Source organism: Salvelinus fontinalis, chromosome 5 (genome assembly GCF_029448725.1).
Source record: "Salvelinus fontinalis isolate EN_2023a chromosome 5, ASM2944872v1, whole genome shotgun sequence".
NCBI lineage: Eukaryota > Metazoa > Chordata > Actinopteri > Salmoniformes > Salmonidae > Salvelinus > Salvelinus fontinalis.
Window position 1 is genome coordinate 42013914 of NC_074669.1, and position 16631 is coordinate 42030544.

At 42.4% G+C, this 16631-nt stretch overlaps 1 protein-coding gene across 1 annotated transcript in view; it reads right to left on the reverse strand.

Annotated features, from left to right (window-relative positions):
• Window positions 1–7753: 7753 nt before the first annotated feature.
• Window positions 7754–16631, reverse strand: part of sh3gl2a (SH3 domain containing GRB2 like 2a, endophilin A1) — a gene marked incomplete in the record, with an annotated part of 696881 nt that continues 688003 nt past the window's right edge. Inside the window, 8 exon segments of the mRNA XM_055923487.1 lie at window positions 7754–10900; window positions 11320–11331; window positions 12611–12622; window positions 12862–12873; window positions 13163–13177; window positions 13575–13687; window positions 14174–14280; window positions 15658–15816. Of these exon segments, the coding sequence (XP_055779462.1) occupies window positions 10707–10900; window positions 11320–11331; window positions 12611–12622; window positions 12862–12873; window positions 13163–13177; window positions 13575–13687; window positions 14174–14280; window positions 15658–15816 (624 nt within the window).

Sequence of the window (16631 nt, forward strand, 5' to 3'; positions counted from 1 at the left end):
CGCAACATAGCTTCAGTGTGTAAATCAGCTAGAAAGATGTCGGCATCGAGTAATTGTCTCTGGCCCCCTCCGAGTTAGGGGGAGTGATGAGCTCTACAACTCAATCGCTGGTTGAAAATTGTTTTCTGCCCCTCCCAAAAGATAGAATTTGTAGATCATTTGCCTTCTTTCTGGGACTCACCCACAAACAGGACCAAGCCTGGCCTGCTGAGGAGTGACGGACTCCATCCTAGCTGGAGGGGTGCTCTCATCTTATCTATGAACATAGACAGGGCTCTAGCTCCACAATGAGATAGGGTGCAGGCCAGACAGTAGACTGTTAGCCATCCTGGCAGTAGACTGTTAGCCAGCCTGACAGTTTAGAGGAGTCTGCCACTAGCACAGTCAGTGTAGTCAGCTCAGCTATCCCCATTGAGATCGTGTCTGTGCCTCGATCTAGGTTGGGCAAAACTAAACTTGGCGGTGTTTGCCTTAGAAATCTCACTGGAATTAAGACCTCCTCCATTCCTTTCCAATTGAAAGAGATTGTGATATCTCACATCTCAAAATAGGGCTACTTAATATTAGATCCCTCACTTCCAAGGCAGTTATAGTCAATGATCCACTGATCACAATCTTGATGTGATTGGCCTGACTGGAACATGGCTTAAGCCTGATGCATTTTCTGTGAAAAATGAGGCCTCTCCTCCTGGTTACACTAGTGACCATATCCCCAGTGCATCCTGCAAAGGCGGAGGTGTTGCTAACATTTACGATACCAAATTTCAATTTACAAAAAAAAAAGACTGCGTTTTCGTCTTTTGAGCTTCTAGTCATGAAATCTATGCAGCCTACTCAATCACTTTTTATAGCTACTGTTTACAGACCTCCTGGGCCATATACGGCGTTCCTCACTGACTTCCCTGAATTCTATCGGACCTTGTAGTCATGGCAGATAATATTCACATTTTTGGTGACTTTAACATTCACATGGAAAAGTCCACAAACCCACTCCAAAAGGCTTTCGGAGCCATCGTCGACTCAGTGGGTTTTGTCCAACATGTCTCCAGACCTACTCACTGCCACAGTCATACTCTGGACCTAGTTTTGTTCCGTGGAATAAATATTGTGGATCTCAATGTTTTTCCTCATAATCCTGGATTATCGGACCACCATTTTATTAAATTTGCAATTGCAATAAATAATCTGCTCAGACCCCAACCAATCATCAAAAGCCCTGCTATAAATTCTCAGACAACCCAAAGATTCCAAGATGCCCTTCCAGACTCTATCCACCTACCCAAGAACGTCAGAGTACAACAATCAGTTTATTTTATTTTATTTATTTTATCAGGTAAGTTGACTGAGAACACGTTCTCATTTGCAGCAACGACCTGGGGAATAGTTACAGGGGAGAGGAGGGGGATGAATGAGCCAATTGTAAACTGGGGATTATTAGTTGACCATGATGGTTTGAGGGCCAGATTGGGAATTTAGCCAGGACACCGGGGTTAACACCCCTACTCTTACGATAAGTGCCAGGGGATCTTTAATGACCTCAGAGAGTCAGGACACCCGTTTAACGTCCCATCCGAAAGACGGCACCCTATACAGGACAGTGTCCCCAATCACTGCCCTGGGGCATTGGGATATTTTTTAGACCAGAGGAAAGAGTGCCTCCTACTGGCCCTCCAACACCACTTCCAGCAGCATCTGGTCTCCCATCCAGGGACTGACCAGGACCAACCCTGCTTAGCTTCAGAAGCAAGCCAGCAGTGGTATGCAGGGTGGTATGCTGCTGGCAGTTAACCACCTAACTGAGGGAGTTAATTTAACCTTGCGTAATGCCCTAGATGCAGTCACACCCCTAAAAACAAAAAACATTTGTCATAAGAAACTAGCTCCCTGGTATACAGAAAATACCCGAGCCCTGAAGCAAGCTTCCAGAAAATTAGAACGGAAATGACGTTACACCAAACTGGAAGTCTTCAGATTAGCTTGGAAAGACAGTACCGTGCAGTATCGAAGAGCCCTCACTGCTGCTCGATCATCCTATTTTTCCAACTTAATTGAGGAGAATAAGGACAATCCAAAATGTATTTTTATTACTGTCGCAAAGCTAACTAAAAAGCATCATTCCACCAAGAGAGGATATCTTTCACTTCAGCAGTGATAAATTCATTAACTTCTTTGACAAAAAGATAATGATCATTAGAAAGCAAATGACAGACTCCTCTTTAAATCTGTGTATTTCTCCACAAAGCTCAGTTGTCCTGAGTCTGCACAACACTGCCAGGACCTAGGATCAAGGGAGACACTCAAGTTTTTTAAATACTATATTTCTTGACACAATGATGAAAATAGTCATGGCCTCTAAACCTTCAAACGGCATACTGGACCCTATTCCAACTAAACTACTGAAAGAGCTGCTTCCTGTGCTTGGCCCTCCTATGTTGAACATAATAAACGGCTCCCTATCCACCGGATGTGTACCAAACTCACTAAAAGTGGCAGTAATAAAGCCTCTTGAAAAAGCCAAACCTTGCCCCAGAAAAAATAAAAAACTATTGGCCTATATCGAATTTCCCATTCCTCTCAAACATTTTAGAAAAAGCTGTTGCACAGCAACTCACTGCCTTCCTGAAGACAAACAATGTATAAGAAACACTTCAGCCTGGTTTTAGACCCCATTATAGCACTGAGACTGCACTCAGGTAAATGAAAAAGGTAAATGACCTTTTAATGGCATTAGTCCAAGGCTAATGCGTCTGTCCTCGTGCTCCTAGACCTTAGTGCTGCTTTTGATACCATCGATGACCACATTTTTGGGAGAGATTGGAACCCAAATTGGTCTACACGGACAAGTTCTGCCCTGGTTTAGATCTGATCTGTTGGAAAGACATCAGTTTCTCTCTGTGGATGGTTTGTCCTCTGACAAATCAACTGTACATTTCGGTGTCCCTCAAGGTTCCGTTTTAGGACCACTATTGTTTACACTATATATTTTACCTCTTGATGATGTCATTCGAAAACATAATGTTAACTTTCACTGCTATGTGGACGATACACAGCTGTACATTTCTATGAAACATGCTGAAGCCCCAAAATTTCCCTCCCTGGAAGCCTGTGTTTCAGACATAAGGAAGTGGATGGCGGCAAATGTTTTAATTTTAAACTCGAACAAAACAGAGATACTAGTTTTAGGTCCCAAGAAACAAAGATATCTTCTGTTGGATCTGACAATTAATCTTGATGATTGTACAGTCGTCTCAAATAAAACTGTGAAGGACCTTGGCGTTACTCTGGACCCTGATATCTCTTTTGACGAACATCTCAAGACTGTTTCAAGGGCAGCTTTTTTCCATCCACGTAACGTTGCAAAAATCAGAAACTTTCTGTCCAAATATTATGCAGAAAAATTCATCCATGCTTTTGTAATTTCTAGATTAGACTACTGCAATGCTCTGCTTTCTGGCTAGCCGGATAAAGCACTAAATAAACTTAAATTAGCACTAAACATAGCTGCAAGAATCTTGACTAGAACCAACCAAAACATTTCATCATATTACTCCAGTGCTAGCCTCTCTACACTGGCTTCCTGTTAAGGCTAGGGCTGATTTCAAGGTTTTAACTATTAACCTATAAAGCATTACATGGGCTTGCTCCTACCTATCTTTACGATTTGGTCCTGCCGTACATACCTACACGTATGCTACGGTCACAAGATGCAGGCCTGCTTTTTGTCCCTTGAATTTCTAAGCAAACAGCTGGAGGCACTGCTTTCTCCTATAGAGCTCAATTTTTATGGAATGGTCTGCCTCTCCATGTGAGAGACGCAGACTCGGTCTCGACCTTTAAGTCTTTATTGAAGACTCATCTCTTCAGTAGGTCCTATGATTGAGTGTAGTCTGGCCCAGGGGTGTGAAGGTGAACGGAAAGGCACTGGAGCGACGAACCGCCCTTGCTGTCTCTGCTTGACCGGTTCCCCTCTCTCCACTGGGACTCTCTGCCTCTAACCCTATTACGGGGGCTGAGTCACTGGCTTACTGGTGCTCTTCCATGCCATCCCTAGGAGGGGTGTGTCACTTGAGTGGGTTGAGTCACTGACGTGATCTTCCTGTCCGGGTTCGACCGTGGGGGAGATCTTCGTGGGCTATACTCTGCCTTGTCTCAAGGCAGAGTATAGTAGTATGGGTAGTAGGTTGGTGGTTGAAGATATCTCTCTAGTGGTGTGGGGGCTGTGCTTTGGCAAAGTAGGTGGGGTTATATCCTGCCTGTTTGACTCTGTCCGGGGGTATCGGACAGGGCCACAGTGTCTCCTGACCCCTCCGGTCTCAGCCTCCAGTATTTATGCTGCAATAGTTTATGTGTCGGGGGGCTAGGGTAGGTCTGTTATATCTGGAGTATTTCTCCTGTCTTATCCGGTGTCCTGTATGAATTTAAGTATGCTTCCCTCTAATTCTCTCTCTTTCTTTATCTCTCTCTTTCTCTCCTTCTCTCTCTCTTTTCTCAGAGGACCTGAGCCCTCGGACCATGGCTCAGGACTACCTGTCCTGATGACTCCTTGCTGTCCCCAGTCCACCTGGTCATGCTGCTGCTCCAGTTTCAACTGTTCTGCCTGCGGCTATGGAACCCTGACCTGTTCACTGGATGTGCTACCTTGTCCCGGACCTGCTGTTTTGGACTCTCTCTCTACCGCACATGCTGTCTCTAACTCTGAATGAGAGGCTATGAAAAGCCAACTGACATTTACTTCTGAGGTACTGACCTGTTGCACCCTCTACAACCACTGTGATTATTATTTTCTGATCCTGCTGGTCCTTTATGAATGTTTGGACATCTTGGCCATGTTCTGTTATAATCTCCACCCTGCACAGCCAGAAGAGGACTGGCCAGAGCCTGGACTGGCCTTTCTAGGGAGTTTTTCCTAGCCACCATGCTTCAACATCTGCAGTGCTTGCTGTTTGGAGTTTTAGGCTGGGTTTCTGTACAGCACTTTGTGACATCGGCTGATATAAAAAAGGGCTTTATAAATACATTTGATTGATTGATTGTTCAAAGTTAGAAAAAGGACGTTTTCAAACTGATTTAAGCGGGAAAATGGAAATAAATTGCCTTTTTATGCAGTTTTTTCTCTATGCCTTTTCTGACCTTGAACTATGGTTTCTGCTATCGTCAGTCAACGCTTGATCTGATTGAATCTAGGCCTTAATTCCACCACCTTTAGATTTGAGGAAACCATGAATAAGGTCGGGCGATCCTGCCGGTTCCAAATGGAAAAAGCATCTACTTTATTTTTCCCTATAGAAATAACAGCATTCTCCATGCACTGTAATTTATACATTTATAAGCTAGTAAATGAGAAATCCATTTGGAAAAGGGGATTGTAAATACACATAGCAATTGTTTTAGAGAATTTTTCCTTATGATCCCTGTAGACTAATGTGAAACCAGTCATATGGAAGCAAACTGAAAATCATATCAACATGACATGTATTGCGGCACTTTTTCCACAGTGAAGTAGGCTATGAATAGCTGTGCTGTTATTCCGAATTTTCATTGCCTGCGCTCAAAATTTGCGTGTATGATATTTGGAGACCCAAGGTAAAGGTTTCTGGAGGGCTGAACCTGCTGAGTTGATGTATGTGCTTTAGAATGTTTGAATTATATGGCCGGGATCTTCTCCGTTTTAGTTTACAATTTGTATCATGTTAAATATTAGCCACTATCGGGAGCCACCATCAGTAATACCCACGTACATTTATAACTGTCATTTTAGTGTTAGTTTTCTTCCATTTGTAGCCTACATTTTGCATCATTCCATTTCCGTTTACTTTTCTTTCCTCAAGCCCATGTAGTTGTCCCAGAGGGTCGTTAGCATTAGTGGATCATATTAGGATAACATTGTGCGATAACTTGGGACAAGTAGCCTATTTGAATCATTATGGAACTCAGACCACACGTAGCAGGTTTAACCTGGAATCTGGCGCACGGTTCACGACGACTGGACTGTTGTCGTAGAGTTCCATGATTAGTGAGGATTAGAGTAGATTTATATATTTATTGTTCAAACCTGATTGTACACTTTCCACCTTCCAATATGTCAGGGTTTGAACTTGAATATGACAACTTTCAGGATGAATCAAACCACTGTATTTTTGATGTATCAATATATTTAGTGCGTAAAGTCTCTCCATAACGTTACGTTTTATGATTAATAGGTCCATTCCAAAACCATAAAATGTGCCTAAATAATCTACAAGACCAGAGTATTTTTAAATCTACCAGTTGGTGCTGAAACAACATATATATTTAGATGGCTTTCTTTCATTGATCCATATATTCAGAACCCGTTCTCTCAATGTATTCTAGTGAGTCTGTCAACAACATTCTAATTAAAGGTACACCGTATTTAAGATAAATGTACTGAAAACCCTTATTGAATGAAAGCACCAATAGAAAATATGTTGGCCAGCAAGTGGGAGCGCGCAAGGGAACCACACCTCCAAAGCTCGTGGCATCTGCATTAGATAAGTCTGGACACCAACTACCGAGAAGTGCGGTAGAATGACGTACATTTCCTAAATCGGAATTGGCCCCAAAGTTAATACATTAGAAGTAAGGTTGGAAAACAAGTTGCAATCGCGATTCAAACTGGCAAACGTGCAGGTCGCAACCCATGTGTAACTACCACCTGTAAGCAGAGATGTGCACTATTTCAATTACTTCTGAGTATTTAGTCATTTGTATTATACTGGTCTGAACTCCAATATATTTTGTAACAAAATAATTTTCTGTACCATTTTGTGGCCCCCTTTCACCCTGCATTGATATCAGAAGTCTGATGGCACTATGGTGTGATAAGAGCGTCTGCTAAATTAACTAAATATTAATGTCTATGGAAAAATTGACAAATCAGTATTATAATGGCTACGGCCCCAAAACAAGGTTTGTCTAGACATGATATAGCTTTTGTCAAAATTGACTAATTCGTAGCAGGTTTAGGAAACTTTATGCAACAGGTTAGGATAATTAACTAGCAGGTTGGGAGAATTAGGTTAAACTGTATCCCTTCTAGACATGACCCTGAAACAAGGCCAATAATAATACCCAGTGTGCTTTGTTGTTCATTTTCATATATACATTTGTCATTTAGCAGACACTCTTATCCAGAGTGACTTACAATCAGTGCATTAAGGTAAATCAACAACATCACAGTCATAGTAAAACGTTTCTGTAACCGTTACTGAGAATGTTGATGCTGTTCGGGCCAGCTTCTTGCAAATGTATTTGATTTCAAAATACAAGTAATTTGTAGTTTATGTTGATACATTGATCTTTATGGTATTTTGTAATTGTATTTTTTTGCCCATCCCTGCCTATTCTGTAACAGCTTTACTCCACCAAGTCGCCACCCACTTTTTACGCACACACACGCACAATAACACCATAAGTCAAATCTGTGCATCATTTTGATGGTTGTCTGCACCATCTAGTGGTAATCAGCTGTTAAAGTATGTGTGAGGCCTTGGCCACAGCTATATCCTCTTCATGACGCTTTCCCCAGAATTGGACCATCACCGCACCACCTGGCGGCACTAGTGGAGGTTGCAATTGTTATTGATCTTTCTCAAGGTCTTTCTTACAAGAGATCCTCTCTCGTTGCCGCCTTCTCAAAACGCATTGGAGGAGAATATCCTTCAGATCTTCTATAGAAAGAGACGTTCCTTCCAGACCAACTTCTCCTTCTCAACAGAGAGACAACAACAACAAACAATTCTAACCTTGTTGTTTATTTGAATAAATTACATTGAGATATTTTTGTCATTTTTAACATCAAGCATATTGTCTTGTAATCCGGTGCAAGGGATGAAACCAAAACAAACGAAGAATCCAAAAACGACAATTGTCTGCAGCACAAATGATCCCTCCCATCACAATAGTTCTATATAATTACTGTATATATATGCATGTACTTTATCACAGTTACAAAAATAAAATACGATACCGTAGATGCGCTACTACACACACACACACACACGGTGAAAACAAAATCACTGAAAAGCTGTACAGTCCTCATTGAGGGCAAAGATACACACGATAATTGTTTAAAAAAAGATAGAGAAAAGAAAATTAAGGAAATATATAGCCTTTAAAAAAACTTGAACGCACAGCCAGTTCCAAGCCGAATCTGCTTATTCTGCCAACAAACGAGACCGTTTCAAGTTGTGCTTCCCTTTAAAAAAAAATAACGCTATAGATGGGTTTTCGGTTGGTTCAGCTTCAACAATAGTATCATTGCGCTATACTGTATCGGTCCTTTATCAAATATACACCCAAGAGGATTTCAATGAAGGAAAAATAATACTGACAGAAAAAATTGAAATGTACACTTCATAAATACAAACCACAGTAGACCACATCACCTGTGGCGCATACGACCCCTTCTCCCTTCACAAAAAACATACCAACCTTGGCCCAACCAAACCACACCCACCCAGTCACACAACAATGATAAATAGGTGAAACACTTATTGCCCTGTCTGTTACACACATACAGTTTCACATTGGATTTGCAGAAGGGAAAACCACTGTGAATGAAGTCCTCAAAATGCTGAGGAAAACCTAGACAGATCCAGAGGCCAGAGTTGAGTGTACAGTAGTATCCAATTGCTTTAGTAGACTCTGGCCGTGACCCCACTCTCCCGGGGTGTTTCAGGGGGAGTGGGATATGCAAAAAAACACATTTCCAACTCACACATGCATATTAATACACACTTGTTCCCACCAAATGATGATGATTATATGCAACAGTCTGTTGCTTTGGTACCTTATATTGTGTATTGTTACATGTGCGGCCATTCATTCCTGGGATATGACAAGGGAAGGACAATCAACCAGGGACTAAGGATCCCATGACCCTTCAGTAAACAGACACACAGTATGGACCAGTAAGAGGTACACATACAGTATGAATGGGTTATTTCAGACCTAGACTCCTGACAGAGAGAAGTTGCCTAGATTGCCTGACAACATCTAGACAAAGTGTAAGATACAAAGGGGTAGGGGAATTTGCATCTGGTTATTGATGTTAGTATCCTTGAATTAAATATGCCACCGTTTTCACTTTTTATAAAATGTTCCCTTTTCTGATTGAGACAGCATTGCTTGTGTATTCCATTGGCCTCGTAATACAGTATTTGTCCGTGAGCATTGTCAGCTAAAGCTAGTCCTATCAGATTCCATGACTTATAGTCTTCAATATAGTGTTATTTGTCTATCTGACTTAAAGGACATTCTGATGCAGTGAAAACAACTTCGCCAACGGTTGAAGAAAATAAGGCTAAGTCCGATAAGCGGTAAACTCCTATATGAAATAGCACAATACAGCAACCATTTTCACAAATATTTCCACGTCATTGGTAAAATACACATTGAGAAGGTTTTTAAACATGATTTTATATTATGGAAACGGTTCCAGTTTTTGCTTATACGCCACTTAGAAAACAATTGAACTACACAATTTAGTCTTTTGTTTCCGTAAATATTCATCACCAATTTATAACCATTGGCTCAAATACACTAGATGTAATCATGAGACATACCTAAATCACACAGAGGACTTGTGTGATATAGAATCCCAACAAAACCATGTAGATCGCAAACGAACTACACCCTCGGATAGAAAAGCGAGTAGATCTGCCATTGACACCACTCAGCCCTGCTGTAGGCCTACCCTCCTGCATAGGTGGCCAGTTTGGTCTAACTATGGTGCCTTGATTAAATCACACTGAATCCTTACATACCTCACTCTCAGTTTAGGTCTGTATGAAAAGACACATCAAAAGATATCCCCTCCTTAGCGCAGTGATTGAGAGGGTTTCAAGTTCTTTACCAACCACCTCTTTGACCAAGCCCGCAACCATTACGAGACAAACGTGAAGGGATCCGTCATAAACATAAATCTGTTGTTTAGCATGAAATGGACACGGTCTCTCTAGGAAACAATCCATGCATGCAAACAGAAGGCTACCCTTTTCAAACGGGAATAACATATATTTAGCTTGAACGTACTCAGAAGAAGTAAATCTGATAAGATAAAACACTAAAACATGCCTGACCTACAGTGTCTAACAAAGTGTGAAACATGACCTAAACGTGATCTAACGGACCAGATAACCGCCCAGAAATAGTAGCCTACAATATGTGACGATGAGGAAATTATGCTAGTCTAGAAGTTTCCACAAGGTACAGAGAAGGATAGTAACGGCCATTTTGAAAGACACACAGCCAATGTAAACCTAGATGAAGCCAGGAAAGACAAGGATTGAGGAACTGTAGAAGCTCCTGAAGGAAAAAAAAAACTTCTGAGGACAAAACCGAGAAACACTCTTTTTGGAAACAAAAGAAAAAACAACCACAGCATTTTATTGGTTTGATGGTAAATGTCCACGATGGCATTCAAAACGGCATCATTGCTTATTTTTCCATATTTTTTTTCAAGTCTGTTTCGTTAGCACTCGTTGGTGTGACACCATGCTGTTGTTGATCACGCCACAGACGATTTCGTCATCATATCTTCATTGTAGTTAGATCTCCTTTTTAGCGGAGTGAAAGGGTGGGTTTCCGGGAATGTTTGGGGGTGGCGGGAGCTGGGGATGCAAGGATTAGGATTTGTCGCCTGGGAAAACTGCTGTTGCTGATTCGCCGTTGCCGTGGCAACGACTTTAGGGCAGGGGCACCAGGATATCCACGTAGTTGACGGGGAAAAATCCAGAGCTGCCGTGGATCATACCCTCGTACCAGTTGTCGTCGATCTTGTTGGTGAGAGTGATGATGTCCCCCTCCTTGAAGCCCAGCTCGCCCTCGTTCTCAGGGTCGAAGTCATACAGCGCCCTGCAGGATGGCTGGTCTAGGGGAGCTGGAATGAGAGAGAGAGAGAGAGAGAGAGTGATGGATGGAGAGATGGTGAGAGAGAAAGAAAGAGGGAGGGATGGGGAGAGTGTGAAAGAAAGAGAGAGAGTAAGAGGGAGGGATGGGGAGTGTGAAAGAAAGAAAGAGAAAGAGAGATTGAGCGGTGGACCGATGGAAAGGGATAGATGGAGAGAAGAGAAGAGAAAGAGTTATAGTGTATGGCTGGAGAGGTCTATGGTATAGACAGAATAATGGGGGTGAATCCTAACTTCCACAAGGTCAAATCTTCACTTCGACTCCAATTGACATCAATGGATGAGCGAAAATGAAGTTAATTCAACTAAGTGAAAATTCGACTTAAATAGAAGTTAGGGTTATTCCTATAGTAAAAGAAAGATAAGATTATCTCTGGAGTAAAGCTCTTACCTGGAGACCTTGCTGAAAGGGGGATGGAGGGCAGACGGAGGAGGAAGAAAGAGGGAGAGGGAGACAAGGAAAAGAAGAGAGAAATGCATAAAAATGAATGTGTATTTAGGTGATCGATTGATAGACATATTGAACAGACAGTAGTGTTGTCACGATACCAGAATTTTGACATCGATACCAGGTTTAGTACTGTATCACGAAAACTCAATACCATCACAATACTCGATATCAAAATGATACCATGGCAAAAAAAGAAGGCATATTAGCCAAAGCCACAGAATGCACTTGATCCAGAAAGATAAACTTAGCTACTGCTCTGTTCAATCGTTGGGCAACTTTCAGTTCAATATCATAACAATCTAACTTTTTTAAGTCAACATTTTTCAGAGACAGCCATGTATCCATTAATGAATCAATTATACAATCAATTTGACTTTGGTTTTTTTTGCCTCGTGAATGACATCATTACTGGTTAAAGAGAGAGAACACGTTTTATTAAAGAAGCCACTTTATGCAAATGTTGTTGATCAGTACAATAAAACAAGTCCCAAATGGAAGGGGAATAGATTTGACTCGTTCAGTCAAAAATGTTGAATCTTTCGACTCATTTAGTTAATTTGAGCACGCAAGACCCCCTACTGGCGAACAGTGAACTGAAAACTCGTAAGAGTCATGATTCTACAAGCCTCTCGTTCACATCTCATTCACCATAGGGAGCAGGCAGGACGCCCTACCGGCGAACAATGAACTGAAAACTCCCAGTGCAGGCTAGCAGTGAGTAGGTGGAGAAGGCACGGTGCGCGCTAGAATAAGGGGTCGGCGGCGCTGATAGACGTGCTTGATCCTTGAGAGACATTTGACAAAAGTACCGAAAGTAACAGAAATGTTTGTATCGAACCGTTTTTCATGTTCTAGTATGGATAAAGTATTGAAGTTTCGGTATATCGTGCAACACTAACAGACAAAAAAGACAGAGACAAAGGGAGACAAGGCCAGTCAGAGAAGAGAAAGACGTAAAAATGTTGGTTTGTGTTGCCGATTGATTGATAAACATATCGAAAAGACAAACGCACAGACAAAAAGGCAGACAGAGAGAAACAAAGAGCGGAATACTGACAACAAAAACTTGGAATACAAACAGAGAGAGAGACGGGAGAGAAATCAGGAAACAGACTGGAGCCAGAAAGACAGTCCAGGAAAGAGCGAGAGACAGACCGTTCATATGGACACAGACAGAGTGATAAAGTAGAGATATTCTGTCGTATCTCTCCAGAATTCACTCTAGGCTCACCTGGAGACCTTGCTGCAAAGATGAAGAAAGAGAGAGAGCAAATGTGGGAGAAAGAGAAGAGGTATTTATGTTTAACTGCAATTGACATAGTTGGATAAATGGATGGATGGGTGCATTATGGCAATGAAGAGATGGCTTGGACAATCACCAAACAGATGGACGGAGACGGACGTACGGACAGACAGAAAGACAGTGGTAGAAATAGACAGAGTGATATTATGGTATCTCTCCAGGGTTCACTCTTGGTTTACCTGGAGACCTTGCTGCAAAGAGGAGAGAAATTCAAACGCAAAGGAGGAAAAAGCAAGCCACACAGGTAGAACAAATACATTTGTGATTTATAGCATTTGGAAAGTGGATGGATGAATAGATGGAGTGGTGAAGAAATGAAACTATGGAGAGATGTAAGTCGCTCTGGATAAGAGCGTCTGCTAAATGACTTAAATGTAAATGAGAGATGACGAGATTGAGAAATGAAGAGATGTGAAGATAAGATGATTAGCCAGCCAGCCAGCCAGATAGATAGACAAACAGACAGATGACTTATCTCACCTGGAGACCTTGTTGCTGGATGGAATAACAGAAAGGAAAAGAGAAGAAAGAGTAGACAGGTATATATTTTCATTTGCCTGATGGATGAATGTAGAGATGTGGAGATAGATAGACGATGGGAAGACACCGACAGAGAGACAGAAATAGACATAAGGAAAAGAGAGAGAAGAGAGAGACATTGATAGTGATGGAGAGAGAGAGGGATGGATTGTATTTATTATGGATCCCCATTAGTTCCTGCCAAGGCAGCAGCTACTCTTCCTGGGGTGCAGCAGCTACTCATCCTGGGGTCCAACAACATAAGACAGTTACATACAGTTTAAAATACTACATAACATTACATTTCATAACACCTAGTGATGTAGAGAGAGAGAGAGATGTCTGGCTTCATGGTAGGAGGGGAGAGTCTCACCTGGGGACCTGGATCCTTGGATGGCTCCATTGTGGTTTTCACTAGAGAGGTCCAAGGACTGACGCGGCTTAGGTATGAACTCTTTCTTGGGCTTGTTGGAGGAATCCCTTATCCTATGGATAATACATTGCAGAAACAAGCCCAAATAGTGAAGAGGGTGTTGATCCCAATCCCCCACCCCCCCCCACCCCCTGCCGCATCGCTCGTTGAAAGAATTAATAGAATCTATTCATTCTATTTCTGCGGCATACTTAAGGGTTGGGGTCAAGGGTTATTGGGATCAATTCCATCTCACTTCTGGCGAACTCAGAGAATTCAGGAAAGGAATAATCAGGCGGTTTCAATTCTTGATCCGAAGACGATTGGTATGGTATGGCCCTGTACTCTCTACTAGGGTTGCGAGAATTCCGGAAACTTTCCCAACATTCCCAGGTTTTTCTCCAACCAGGTTTTCAAAATAAAAAACCTGTGAACTTTGGGTAAATTTCAGTAATTTCGCAAAAATCCTCCGTACCTCCAGCCGGTACTGACCGGTCATGGAGACAGACACACAGATTATAATGATATATAATGATATATATATTATTATAAATACTGACCGGTCCTCCATCTTGGACTGCAGCTGGGTGAGGATCTCAGCACACTGACGATGGTACTCCACCTGGGCTTGGACCAGTGCGGCTAGCTGGCTCACCTGTTCAATCTGCTGACGCAAACACAAAAGGCCCAACGGGACGACTGTTACATATGGGCGGCGTGGCCCAAGTCCTACAGTATAGATCCGGACTCACTGGTCTGGCTAACATACAGAAACAACAGTTTGGTACTGCAAGGTCAACACAGAACACATCCGCCTTACTGTGTGACGACCCTCCCACTCGGTCTGCTGAATTCTTTCTCTTTGCTCTTGTTTTCCTTATTAGGATGTCGGTGGGCTCCGGTGTGTCCTGGGGATAAATACACCTCTCCCCCATTCATTGGGGAGACTCTCTCCATGCAGACACACTGTTGGTTGTGACATTTTTGTGGCTGTCTTGTTTGTTTGCTTTGGCACCTTTCAACAACCCTCATTATGAAATTTATGCACGCAACCACTCACTTACACTACTGACTACACACACCATTGTTACTTGTTTAGTTTACTTTAGTTAATCAACATATTTTTGCTATTCCTTGAGCTCCATGTTGTCTCCCTTCTTGTTACGGGCTACGAGCCGGTTCGTGACAACTGACTAACGTACAGATACTTTGATATGACAACACGTGGTCAAGAAAGACTGGATGGATCGATAGATGGGTGGAGGAGCCATTATAGAACGTAGAGCTCAACTGTTATTACAATTATCTCTATAGAAGTCCTGTTCATCTGATATCTGAGGCTCTAGGTTCCCTGATACTGCCTTGATAAGAACCTCCAGTCCACACAACACAGTGTTACATGCAGACAATACACAGTGAGTCAAAATCAGCCTGTGATGCTCTTCCACTGACAGAAGTAGAACAAGAGCTTTGAATCGTGACCCCCTCCGTTGCCGTGGTTGCAGCTGGCCAGAGGGGGAAGTGACTTGGACTAGAGACAGGGAGGGAGAGAAGAGGACAGAGACTAGAGAATAGACAGACACAGTTTGCTGAGAAAAAATACAACTATTGAACATCAAACGTGTACATGTGCTCAGTGATGGACAGAAAACGCAGTGTAAAGACATGACGACTACTACTACCACTGCTGCTACTATTACCACTTACTACTCCTGCCTACTACTAATACTGCTAATACTACTTGCTACTGCTTACTACTACTACTTAGTACTGCTACTAGGAATATAGATATTTAGTGCTTAGACCCACAGGTAAACAGTATACTTGCATTTACTAACTAGTTCACCACTTCACACTGAACCTACAGTACAGGAGGAAAAACATGGTGCTCATGTGTCATCACACACACACACACACACACACACACACACACACACACACACACACACACACACACACACACACACACACACACACACACACACACACACACACACACACCCTGTGTGGGAAGTAGGAGTAACGGTAGAAACATATTCCTTACATCACTCTCCAACAGGTTGAACATGCTGAGCTCAGCGATCTCCTTGGTATCGTCAAACTTCTCCAGAGCCTGTTTGATCTCGTCGTCCGTCACCTTGCCCTGACGCTTCTTCTTGTAGTCGAAGTCCAGACGGCGGCCTTCCAGTTTCTTCAGGTGATGCTGCGAGGAGAGGAAAAGGAAGGAAGAAAGGGTGACAAGAGTGACAGGTTAGACAGGGATCACTCCAAATGGTCAGACAACTTCATCCTTTTCACACTATCGTACCAACCCAAAACGTACTGGTCCAGCTCAGCTTGGCCCAGTTTTGCTCAGGGCTGTGAGTCAACTCATGGTCCAGTCCTGAAACAACCCCTGACCTCAGATTGGACAGGCATATGCCAGCAACATGACTGGAGATCCCAGTCACATTATCTGAAGGTGGTGCCTTCACTAATGCTTACCCATATCAGACACCTTCAGGCATATGATTATTCAGAGTTAATTATAAACTTTTAGTATGCTAGAGTTGATTTTCCCTCTGCCCTTAGGACAAAAAAGTCTAAATGAAGCTCTCCGAGAATCTAAACTTTATCAGCTGAGTATTGATTCTGTGGTCTGGCAGGGAGACGGATGTAATTGCATTGGGCAACTCCAACGAGAGAGTAAACATGCTGCCTCTCCCTCCAGGGCAGTAAACATTGACTGAGCATTAGGAGTCATCCCACTGATGTCAATGTCTAGATGAAGTGATTGTTACTCCACTTATTTATGTGCATATGAAGATGCAACGTTGGCATTACCGTTCCATTTTTTTACATTAAAATGTTCCTGGTCTGCTTTCGACGTGACTAGGATTTGAGTTGTATGTTGTAATGTATGCAATGACTTCCGATGTGTCTCATTAATGACATAGAAAATTGACGGTACATCAGTCTAGCTTACCATGTTATGTCTAGCTTGCCGTGTTGTTATTAGGGTGTTGTGTCTAGCTTGCC